This window comes from Dermochelys coriacea, chromosome 7 (genome assembly GCF_009764565.3).
Source record: "Dermochelys coriacea isolate rDerCor1 chromosome 7, rDerCor1.pri.v4, whole genome shotgun sequence".
NCBI lineage: Eukaryota > Metazoa > Chordata > Testudines > Dermochelyidae > Dermochelys > Dermochelys coriacea.
Window position 1 is genome coordinate 110,128,394 of NC_050074.1, and position 11,682 is coordinate 110,140,075.

An 11,682-nucleotide genomic window follows, 5' to 3' on the forward strand; every position below is an offset into this window, starting at 1 on the left:
GTCAGGGTGCCGGGCGGGTGGTTCCTGGGTGCAGGGCGGGGGGCTCCCAGGCTTGGTGGATGTCAGGGTGCCGGGCGGGTGGTTCCTGGGTGCAGGGCGGGGGGCTCCCTGGCTTGGTGGATGTCAGGGTGCGGGGCGGGTGGTTCCTGGGTGCAGGGCGGGGGGCTCCCAGGCTTGGTGGATGTCAGGGTGCCGGGCGGGTGGTTCCTGGGTGCAGGGCGGGGGGCTCCCAGGCTTGGTGGATGTCAGGGTGCGGGGCGGGTGGTTCCTGGGTGCAGGGCGGGGGGCTCCCAGGCTCGGTGCAGGGCAGCAGGGGGTACTGCAGGGAGCCACCCGCTAAGCTCTGGCTCAGGGCTCTCTCGGGCGTCTCTCCCCGACACTCTCTGAGAAACCTGCCGCCCTGGGCGCCCCGAGTCCCCAGGGGAAAACCCGGCTCTGCCAGCCCGCCCCGCCGCGCCGCGCCAGCCAGGCCGGGCCCGCCCCCTGCGCGGCAGCTCCGCCCCGCTGCCGGCTTTGCAGCGCCCCCGGCCGGGCCCGCCCGTCACGCCGCCGCCCCGAAGATGGCTGCTGCCCTGCGAAGGTTGCTGAGGCCCTCGGTGAGTGCGCGGCCCCCGCTCTCCGGGGCACGCGAGGCCAGTTTCTGGTGCACGGAGCCCCTTTCATGGCAGGGCTCCGGGATGGGTAGGTGACCCCCCCCACACACACACACAATCCTGGGGGCACGGAGCTCCCCCCACCGCGTGCACGCTCTCGGCCGGCTCCCCGAGCCCCCCCGCTGCTGCCACATGCTGAACCTCTGCCCTCTCTCCTTCCAGGTAGCCCGAGCAACAGCTCCCTTCTCCTGGGGGGCCTCTGCGGCTGCCCTGCGGCCCCCTGTTGCTGCCGCCGCCGCCGCCGGGAGGAAATGCACGGCTCGGGCAGAGCTGCCCCCTCCCCGGCTCCATTTCAGCACCAGTGAGTCAGAGCCGCCCCCCCTCCGCCGCCTTGCAAGAAGCCTCAGCCGCCCTGGCGCATGGCGGGCAAGCGGGTGCTTCTGCCGGGGCGCCCACGTGGGTGGGACTGAAACCAGCCGCAGGGGTCACAGTGTAGCTCGGAGCAGATCCGTGGGGCTTGTGGATCAATCACACGCCTGCAAAATCCATTGCCCTCCGGTTTCCGTCTCTTTCTGACTTCTTCACTGATAAAGTAGCCCTTCATCCTAATCTGATGTTGGGATGCTGAACTGATGGTCTAAGAGGTGACCTCGTGTTGGAGACTATGAGCAGGGCAGGTTGGACTATTTGCTCTTGGGATGGTAACCTCCCCTGCAGATCTGCAATTTCACAGTCCTGAAATGTTGATCTTTGTCTGGATAATATGCAGGCAAAGTGATATCTGCAAGTGTAGCCATGCCCTGAAGTTTTTCTCTTTACAGGATTGAGTTGGAAAGCATACTCTTCATATCACATTTGTACATTGAGTATTTTTGCTTCTCAAGCATGTAAACTTCCCCCTCCCCATTGCTGTAACATAAAAAGGCAAACAAAATCCTAACGTAATATGATGAGCACAAATAAATATATTCCAACTACAACATGGTGGATCTTGAGCCTGATGTACCCCTTTCAAGAGTTGATTTGTCTTGTGTGCCCCCCAAGTTTCATCTCTCTTAAAAACTTGCAAAATCAGACATAAAAATACAAGTGTCACAGCACACTATTATTGAAAAATTGCTTACTTTCTAATTTTTACCATATAATTATAAAATAAATCAATTGGAATATAAATATTGTACTTACATTTCAGTGTATAGTATACAGAGTAGTATAAACAAATCATTGTCTAAAATTTTAGTTTGTACTGACTTCGCTAGTGCTTTTTATGTAGCCTGTTGTAAAACTAGGCAAATGTCTAGATGAGTTGATGTACCCTCAGGAAGACTCCTCTGAGTATGGTTGAGAACCACTGATGTACAGTATGATTCATTCTTTATAGGTTCTTCAAGGTTTGTTCCTGCCGTTACCCAACATGCCCCATATTTTAAAGGAACAGCTGTTGTCAATGGAGAGTTCAAAGAATTGAGCCTAGATGACTTTAAGGGAAAATATCTGGTACTTTTCTTCTACCCTTTGGATTTGTGAGTGTAACATATTTTTTTAAAAAAATAATATCTAGACTCCTGCTCAATCAGACAAAAACAGCATGTTGTGGGTTTCTATCTCTACCATTTCATTTGACCTTGTCCTGGGTATCCTTGTCAAGCAGAAAGCATGTCTGTTTCTAGAGTGTGAATGATAAAAGTTGGGGAGGAGATAGTTTCATACTGCAAAATTAGTTCTGGTGGCTCATTTTGAGTGTAAAGCTGGGAACAAACCCTTTTGCCTCTGGAGGGCCTCCAGGGCTTCAGAACAGAATTGGCTCCACTGCATAGGGGGATCCTGGTTGCAGAGAAGTCCTCTGCCTGTGTGCCTTGGAGCTCTGTCACCATGAAGGGGTTTACTTAGGGGTGGGCTATGGCAAAGCTGATAGATCTGTGATTAATTAGCTCCGGTAAACAAAAGCTGTCCAGAATGGGAGTTGTGGGTTGCAACTCACATGAAGTCCTGAGCCCACAATAGAAGCTGTGGAGTGGCTCTGCTGGTGGTGTAGCTGGGAGAGGATTCCATTTTCAATCCCTCCATCCAGGTTCCTCTAATGTAGAACTTTTCTGCAAAATCTGTTCACTAAGAGCTAGCCGGATGAGAACTCATGAAAACATCTTGCTTGTTGAAAATGTAGAGACGAAAAAATCAGCGTACTATTTAACTGCATTGCAATTGCTGTTTTTCTGAGACTTGTTGAAACTGATTCAGCTACTTGAATCAGTGATGAAACAGAACTGTAAAACATGCTATATAAGTAATACAGCAGTGTCTTTTGTGCCTGGAAACCAATGTTTCCCCATTCTAAGCCTCACAAAGAATTTTTAAAAGATCTGGAATAATTACAACTTACTTACTTTCTTTTATTTACTATCCTTCTTCCCACCCAGCACTTTTGTATGCCCGACAGAAATTGTGGCTTTCAGTGACAAAGCTAATGAATTTCATGATGTGAACTGTGAGGTCGTTGCTGTATCTGTGGATTCTCACTTTTGTCATCTGGCCTGGATAAATACACCACGAAAGGTAGGAGTCAGGAGGCTGTTTTCTCACTAACAGCACTTTGGGGAGTGCAATTGAGAAGCTGTGTAAAATACTATGTTTGCTCATGCAAAGACGCTGATTGCCTTCAAAAGAGCATTTCAGCTAGGATTCAACTCGGGAAACCCTTACTATCAAGCATAAATTTCCACTCTCCTTTTTGAATAATCTGTCTCTAATTGAACAGAAGTTCATACAGAGACATTTCCTAAATATTCAACTTGCATACATTATTTACAGTAGTTTATTTTAGGAGAGTCCAAAAAAAAAAAAAAAAAAGCAAACAAGAAGAAGGAATTACCTGACTGTCGCATTTGACAGCTTTTCTATGTGAGTATATTTAATGTGAAATCTAATTTTAAGTATTAAATTTTGAAGCACTATCTTCCTCATCCAGTTCTTTGAAAATAAAAAATGTGGAGATAGATAATAGTTTAAAAACTTCTTTGCCATATTTAACTAATAGCTAACTTCTGTGTTTGAAGTAATAACACAACCAGATACTTTGCTTTTCTGTCTAGGATGTCTCAGTACTCTTGAAGCTTATACAGTGTGATTAAATGTTAACTTCTGAGTAAAACATATAATGCATATTCTATTTATGAGATACCTTAAATAAAGGCAATTATTACTTGTGATCTTCTACATAAAATTTAGTAGATATTACATAATCTGCTGTGTACATGTAACTAGTAAGTAGTTAATCAGTAGCTAACTTTGACAACTTCTTTCTGATTAAATTGAAACAAAGAATAAAAGATTGTTAGGGGATTTGTAGCATCAGCTGAAAGCTACTGAAAATCCTAACCGCCTCATTTAAGACATACAAAAAAGCTTAAAACTTCTTGTGTAATAAGATGGTGCACCTAACTCCTTGAGAGAAAGAAGAAGTGCTAGGGAGGACTTGTTCTTACTGTCAGAACTCTTTACATTAAGTAATGCCAAAATGTTGTTGGTCTTCTGCCAGTAACCAAACTAGAAAACCTAATGGGGCAGTTCAAAAAAAGCTCTTATCTGATGTCATCAGTTATTGCTAATATGGTTATGTGGAAATGCTTCATTGTGTTTATACTTCCTAGCAAAAGTGTAGGTGGGTCAGGACCAGTTTGAGGCTATGTACAATTGCAGATTCATGTGAAGGACCACCAGCTTATGTTGCCTGTGTGTGTGTGTGTGTGTGTGTGTCTGTAATATGCAGACAGAGGAGAAAGCTAATTTTGTTAAAGTCTGTCATGCCTAATATACTTGGACAAAGCTTTGTCTTGGGCAGATCAGTTTTTATTCAGTATTAAAGTTGGATCAAAACTCCAAAATGTGAATGTTGGCTTTGATTTATAACTTTACATATGCAATAGTACTTGGCACCTGTTTCATCCATAGGTCTCAAAGACTCTATAAAGGTGGGAAAGTATTCTTCCCATGGTGCCTTTGAGAGAAACTGAGGTTCAGAGAAACAAAGGTCTTGATTTCTTTAATGCTTATGTGAGTAAAGTTTTATGCACATGTATGAGTTGTTCTGTCATGGATAGGTATGTGCAGAATCGGGGTCTATGTGATTGCCCGAGGTTGCACATGGGTTCATTGACAGTGCCAGGAATAGAAAAGCTAACAGATTTATCAGTCTCATTTCAAGGATAGGTTATCCTTTGGCAGTCAAAATGTTGCACATTTCAGTTCACATTCTCGCTTGACTGCCCAAATATAGGAAAATATGTGCTTTAAATACTGAATCTATTTACATACAGAAAATGGAGTATCTTTGACATATTCTAACTGTTCCAAAATAAATGTTACTAACATGAGAAAAATGCGAACATCCGTACTTATACATGGGTATTCAATTTTTATAATAAAAGTGACATCTCTCTTAGTAGATCATGTGGAATTGATGCTCTTTTATTTAATTAAAGTGATTACTTAGTGCATAAGGGGAAATAATTTCCCCCAAAATCTTCTCATTGCTGTTATGGGTGGTCTCGTACCTCCTGTGTCAGCAGTCTGAAAATCATTAGTGTAGAAGGGCTTCGTGCTCTGGGAGGTGGTGTTTTTAAAACCAGCAATTAAATTCACTCAAAGCAAGTGAACTAATTATACCATGTTAAGAGCCTAGTTTAATAAAGGCTCAAGAATGAAAGTTTTATCAGTGCTGTGACTTCTGAAGGGAACTCCTAGTAGGGCAGTGATGCAATGAAAATAAAAAACTAAATAGACATTCAGTCTTCACTCTTATTACGCTCAAACTTGCCCTTCTGTTATTTATTTCTACTAGAGTGGTGGCTTGGGCCATATGAATATCCCACTTCTGTCAGACCTGACGAAACAAATCTCCCGAGATTATGGTGTGCTGTTAGAAGGATCTGGTCTAGCACTAAGGTAGGACCTTGTTCTCTGGTAACCTCCACTGTTCCCTAGTTATGACAGTGCCAAGTTTAAAACTGCAGGGGCCATATTGTACTCCCTTTCCCCTCAAAAATCTGTGCAAGAGTGAAACACAAGAATTCTGGCTCATTTTGCAGTTTCTGCAGAGTGTTATAGAAGGTGGGGGAAGGGTATGTGGCCTTATGGAGAGAGAGGTCAGGGTGTGAAGTCTCTGCAACTTATCTATCCAGGAACACTCGTGGGGAAAGAATGTTCTGTTCTGACTCTCCTAACCCAATGCTTGTTCTTTTCCCTATCTCTCTAAGATTCTATTAGTATTATCTATCTAATTGCTAGTACTAATATCTATGCAGAGCTCCATGCAATTTTGAGGAGGTCAAGCAGCACAGAGGCTCCAATCTCCCCCTTCTTGAATGCCCATGGATTCCTAGCTGCACATGTTTGGCATGGCGGGGATTTGCCACATGATTGCAAGGAAGAGTGCATGCTACTTGGCTCTGCTTTGTACTTCCCTGCTCTGTGGACTGAGGACCCTTTCTGACCTGTGTATTTGAGGATGCATGAGTTCTGTTTCTTATTGCTATAAAGTAATAGAGAACAATAGTGATCCCAGAGCTCTCTTTTTAACTCTGCTTCATGACCCCTTTTTTTTTTTTTTTTTTTTTTTTTTAAAAGTGCTCAACTTTTTGTCTAAATTATTTGCTAGCAGGGAACTTGAGTATTTGTTGCCAAATCTAATTAATTCTACCACTTTAGTAGTTAAAGGGTGAGATTGAGACGTTCTTTTAAATTCATAACCAGATATCCTTGTAGCGAAGGATTAGACTCAATCCTGTATTCTATATGCAGACAAAACTCAAAGTAGCACCTTAAAGGGATTTTGGAGTGCCTCAAAATAATAGGGACAAGTGGTTTCAGTACCTGGAAAGCATGGGTGGGATTAATGCTCTGATTACACTTTTGTAATCAGCATCTTTAGTTCTGACTATTGTCGTTACTACTTCTTAGCTTTCTTATTGTGCAAAGTACAAATTAGCAAGTATTGTACAAATATTACATATCACTATTCTATACACTATGGTATAAGTTATTTAGAATAACTCTGTGAAATAGATTTCAGCATGCACAAGAAGCAAGAAGCAGAATTCATATTGCAAAGGTTCAGATCATCTTTGTTCATATACAGAGGTCTCTTCATCATTGATCCTAATGGAGTCATCAAGCATCTGAGTATCAATGACCTCCCTGTTGGCCGCAGTGTGGAAGAGACCCTTCGCTTGGTGAAGGCATTCCAGTATGTGGAAACTCATGGAGAGGTTTGCCCAGCAAACTGGACTCCAGAGTCCCCTACGGTATGTGTTGGTTAAGTATCACCATCCAAAATATGGATCCAATCCTGGAAAATGTTCCACCTTATTGCATGGAAAGTCTGAAGACTGGGCACTATAGTATGAAAGAACTTGTTAATTTAAAAGTCTTTTAAGTTTTGATTGTATGAATTGATGCCATCAGTCTGAATTACTTAACGTGCAATACGCAATACTAGAAGTTGCATGTGGAGAAAACATTCACGTTTTGTATTCTTCTGAGAGCACAAAATCCCTCCTTCCACCCAATACGTAGGAGTACATGCAGTCTTCGCTTGCTTCCCTTGTTAACTGTCATGACAGTCTGCCTGGATTTGCCTTGTGTTTTGTATACATTTAAATTAGGGCAGATGATTTTAAAAAATTGCAATTGATTGCAAGATAAAAAAAAAGTTGTGATTAATCACAGTTTTAATCAAACTGTCAAACAATAGTAGAATACTAATTTACATTTATTATAAATATTTTGGATGTTTTTCTACATTTTCAAATATGTTGATTTCAATTACAACACAGAATAGAAAGTATACAGTGCTCACTTTATATTTTTTTTTTTTTTATTACAGATATTTGCACTGTAAAAAAGTGCAATCTAAAAGTTGAAGCATGAAGGGCTATACAAATGTTTAGCATATCTGGCATGTAAATACCTTGCAATGCCAGCTGCAACAGTGCCAATACGAATGCCTGTTCTCACTTTCAGGTGACTTTGTTAATAAGAAGTGGGCAGCATTCTCTACTGTAAATGTAAAAAAACTTGCTTGTCTTAGCGATTGGCTGAACAAGAAGTAGGACTGAGTGGACTTGTAAAACTTTAGAACCTACGTTGTTTTGTTTTTGAGTGCAGTTATGTGGGGGAAATGCCTACATTTGTAAGTTGCACTTTCACGATAAAGAGATTGCACTACAGTACTTGTATGTGGTGAATTGAAAAATACTATTTCTTTCTCTTGTTTCTTTTCTACGGTGCAAGTATTTGTAATCAAACTGTTCACTTTGTGCTCTATGTTGTAATTGAAATCAATATATTTGAAAATGTAGAAAAATATCAAAAATATTTATAATAAACAATTGAAGAATACCAATTTAAATTTAATACTGTGATTAAAACTGTGATTGATAGTCCTAGTTTAAATTTTTAAATGTCTTGCAGTTAAATATTTTTCAGTTTTCTTTTTGCAGCTGAGAAGCTTGCATTTTCTGTTAAAATACCTTTGTATGTTGCTTCTCATGAGTGAGTGGACGTTCAGAAATAACTGCGTGGTTTATTAAAGCATAAACAGTATTCTTAAATGGAATCTTAAATATAAAGTCATAATTTTTATCTCATACACTTGTATAAAACTGTATCTCTTTGTTTACAGATCAAGCCAAGTCCAGAAGCTTCTAAGGAGTACTTTGAGAAAGTGCATAAATAGATCATCAGATACAGCTAGGTGGCAATGAAAGAGTCCTTATTACCATTACTTAGAAACCATATGCTGGATTTCCTAAGGAAGCAGTCATGATTGCATTTAAATGCAATTTTTTTTTTTTTTGGTGTTTAAGAAGAATTGTTACATGCTGAAACATTAAATAGTTACATAATCAGCAAGTTTTAAATCCATATTTTTGGAGCTGTTTTTTTTCCCCAGAGAGTGTGTACTGCAGTCCCATATATCTCTGTATTCAGCCATTCTCTTCTTTATCTCCCCCATGTGTACGTGCCTGTGACTTTGGGGGGGCAGGAGTACTCCTTCCTTTTAAGCAGTCTTGGAATAGAAATGGTGCCAGGCTTTCTGTGCAGACATAAAAATTGGAGGATAGACTTTTGTTTCTGAGAGCTGGAAATACTGAGCTGTAGAGTGGATGATACAGAGAAATATCTAGAACGTGGTTCCCTTTAATTTGCCAGTAGCTCTTTAGGCAGGGATGGAAGAATTCCTTGTACAAATTGTTTTTTTTTTTTTTTTTTCCAAACTGCTTCCACATACAAACGTGATTTGGAGGTAGCAGTAACAAATGTCTACAATCATTCAGCTAAAATGTATTGGAATATAGAACATTTAATGAAGAATAACTGCGTTCCATTTCGGAACTGGTGGAGATGTGAACTTAACTTTAATCGTGGTACATTTACTGGCACTTAATAATTTCTGTTTTGCCTTTTTAAATAGTTGGTCATACACTTAAATTGTCTGTTGCACTAAATGCAGATTTCCAAATATTGTAGTGCTTGATATGTAATTATGTTGGAAGATTCAGTAAGTCTGTTTAAGATCTAATATGGCTTCCTCCTGAAATGATTTTGAGCATATATTTTTTCTTAAACTATGAAATCATTAATAAATTAATCTTAAAGCAGACTGTTTACAACGTTGTTCTAACTACCATCTAGGTTGGATGTTCTTCTCCTCTGTTTACCGGAGACTGGGTGTGTTGTTGCATTAAGTTTTATCTTCCACAGCCCCACCTACTACCACTTATAAGCTGCTAGTGGCTACAGATAAATGCAGAAGAAACTGGACCATATGTGTGGCAAAAGGAGCAAAGGAATAGCTGCTGAAGGACTGGATAAGTGAAAATGCCTTAAAATCCTGGATAAGCAAAATGAATCTATCCACCAGCAGGGGTAGAGAAGAAATAATGTGGAAGAAGGTGGAAGCCTGTAAGAGCCCAAGTTGGAGCAGTTGATGGCTGGACTAGTTAGTTCTTTGCTAACTAGTCTAAGAGAATATTGCTCTAAACTTTAATTGACTAATTTGTCAAAATGCTAGAGTTACCAATGAAAAAGGCTTCTCTTGTGTCATGCAAGAGCATGTGGAGTGTTCATTTAGGCACATTGACCCAAAGAGAGTGATAGTCAATGACTGAGCTCTTAGCTCTATATACCTACCAGGAATCTTTTTGTCTGTCAAACCTCATATTAGTTTAGTTTTTCATAAGTGTAGTATTAACCAGATATTTGTGAAAATTTAAGACCCTAGTCCTGCAAAGACTTGCACATGCTTCCTCTATGCATTGTGTGCAATCCCATTGACTTCAAATCAGTGCTCTGTTTTTAAATATCAAAATTTTCTAGATTAGGAAAAAATCTCAACTTTGGGTGTATTTTCAATTGCTAGAATTGAACAGGCATATGGTGAGTCACAGCTGGGTCTCGCTGCTAGGTAAATCGGAAGTAATTATGTCTTATCTAGTTCAACTGTAAACCCTTTGCGGCAAGGACTTTCTTACTATGTGTTTACAATACCTACTGCAATGGGCCCTGATAGTGTTGGGTCTTTAGGGCACTACTGTAATGCAAATACTAAATCTTGATTATTAAATATGTTCTTGATGATACTATAAATTTTACATATCTGTTCTCTCCCCTGCTTTTTTTATGACCATCAATTTGGCTATCACTGCTTTGGGCTTGTGGCACCTTAGAAACTAACAAATTTATTAGAGCATAAGCTTTCGTGAGCTACAGCTCACTTCATCAGATGCAGCTGTAGCTCACGAAAGCTTATGCTCTAATAAATTGTAGTCTCTAAGGTGCCACAAGTCCTCCTTTTCTTTTTGCGAATACAGACTTACACGGTTGCTACTCTGAAATCTGCTTTGGGCTTGTCTACACTACGACACGGGGTCAATGTAAGATACGCAACTTCAGCTACACGAATAGCATAGCTGAAGTCAACATTCTTAGATCTACTTACCGCGGTGTCTTCACTGCGATAAGTCGACAGCTGATGCTCTCCTGTCTACTCCGCTTGCACTTCTCTTTCTGGTGGAGTACTGGAGTGGACAGGAGAGCGCTCAGCAGTCGATTTTTTGCATCTATACTATACTACCCGATCCGGTGGCTAGTGTAGACAAGCTCTTAGATTTTTTTTTTTTTTTTCCCCTTCCAGAAATACTGTCTGCTGTAAGATAGTGGACACTTGTTTCTAGTGGTCATAAGAGCTGTGTGAACAGATACCATGACAGGAGTAGTAATTTTTATTTTTTTTTTTTGAGTTATAAACAAATGCCCTGCATGGAAGGGATTTTTTTTAAATTAGTTCATTATTATTATTATTATTATTATTAGACCAAATGCATCCGATGAAGTGAGCTGTAGCTCACAAAAGCTTAGGCTCAAATAAATTTGTTAGTCTCTAAGGTGCCACAAGTGCTCCTTTTCTTTTTGTGAACATTAGTAAAGAAACTGAAAAGTAATTTCATCAGTTCCTGGGCCAAGGTGGTGAACCTTTAATCCATAGCAGAAGATTAAAATTGCTGGCACAAAGAGTGCTGGCAGCCCCTCACATAACAGGGAAGTTCACAGCACAAAAGGACACTTATAATGCATTAGTTTAATCTAAAATTTAAATCTTAACTGACTAGCTGAACTAAAAGGCAGGAGACTTGAACAAGGCAAATGAGTTCAATATAAATAAAACCAAGCAGACTTGAATCTGACGTTCTTGTTTTGCTGCAAGTTTTTCAACTTTGTCCATTTAAAAATAAACCCTGGAAGGTAGGATGTACAAATCATAAATAAGATATAGCCAACACTATGTTCCCTAATCAAGAAGTGGGATACCCAGGGCTCAGTACAAGGGCCATTTCTTAAGCATGGGGGTGGGCTGTTGGTTATGGTTTGGGAGTGTTCTATTATTTTCGCTTCCTGTAAAAGGGGCAATGCTTTTTTTCTTAAAGGGTGCAAGAATCGGGGTTGGTTTGTTTGTTTGTTCTCCCCCCCCCCCCCCAGGGGTTTAGGAGAATTAAGCATCCAGATTCCTATGTAATTCAGAAGGGATGAGGTG

At 40.7% G+C, this 11,682-nt stretch overlaps 1 protein-coding gene across 1 annotated transcript; it reads left to right on the forward strand.

The window, feature by feature from the left end:
• The first annotated feature begins 461 nt into the window (after nt 1-461).
• Nucleotides 462-9,250, forward strand: PRDX3 (peroxiredoxin 3). Its single transcript, XM_038411099.2, has 7 exons — nt 462-596; nt 816-954; nt 1,975-2,116; nt 3,011-3,146; nt 5,431-5,534; nt 6,727-6,892; nt 8,272-9,250. The coding sequence occupies exons 1-7, from the start codon at nt 561-563 to the stop codon at nt 8,323-8,325; spliced, it is 777 nt and encodes a 258-aa protein (XP_038267027.1). The 5' UTR covers nt 462-560; the 3' UTR covers nt 8,326-9,250.
• Nucleotides 9,251-11,682: the final 2,432 nt, after the last annotated feature.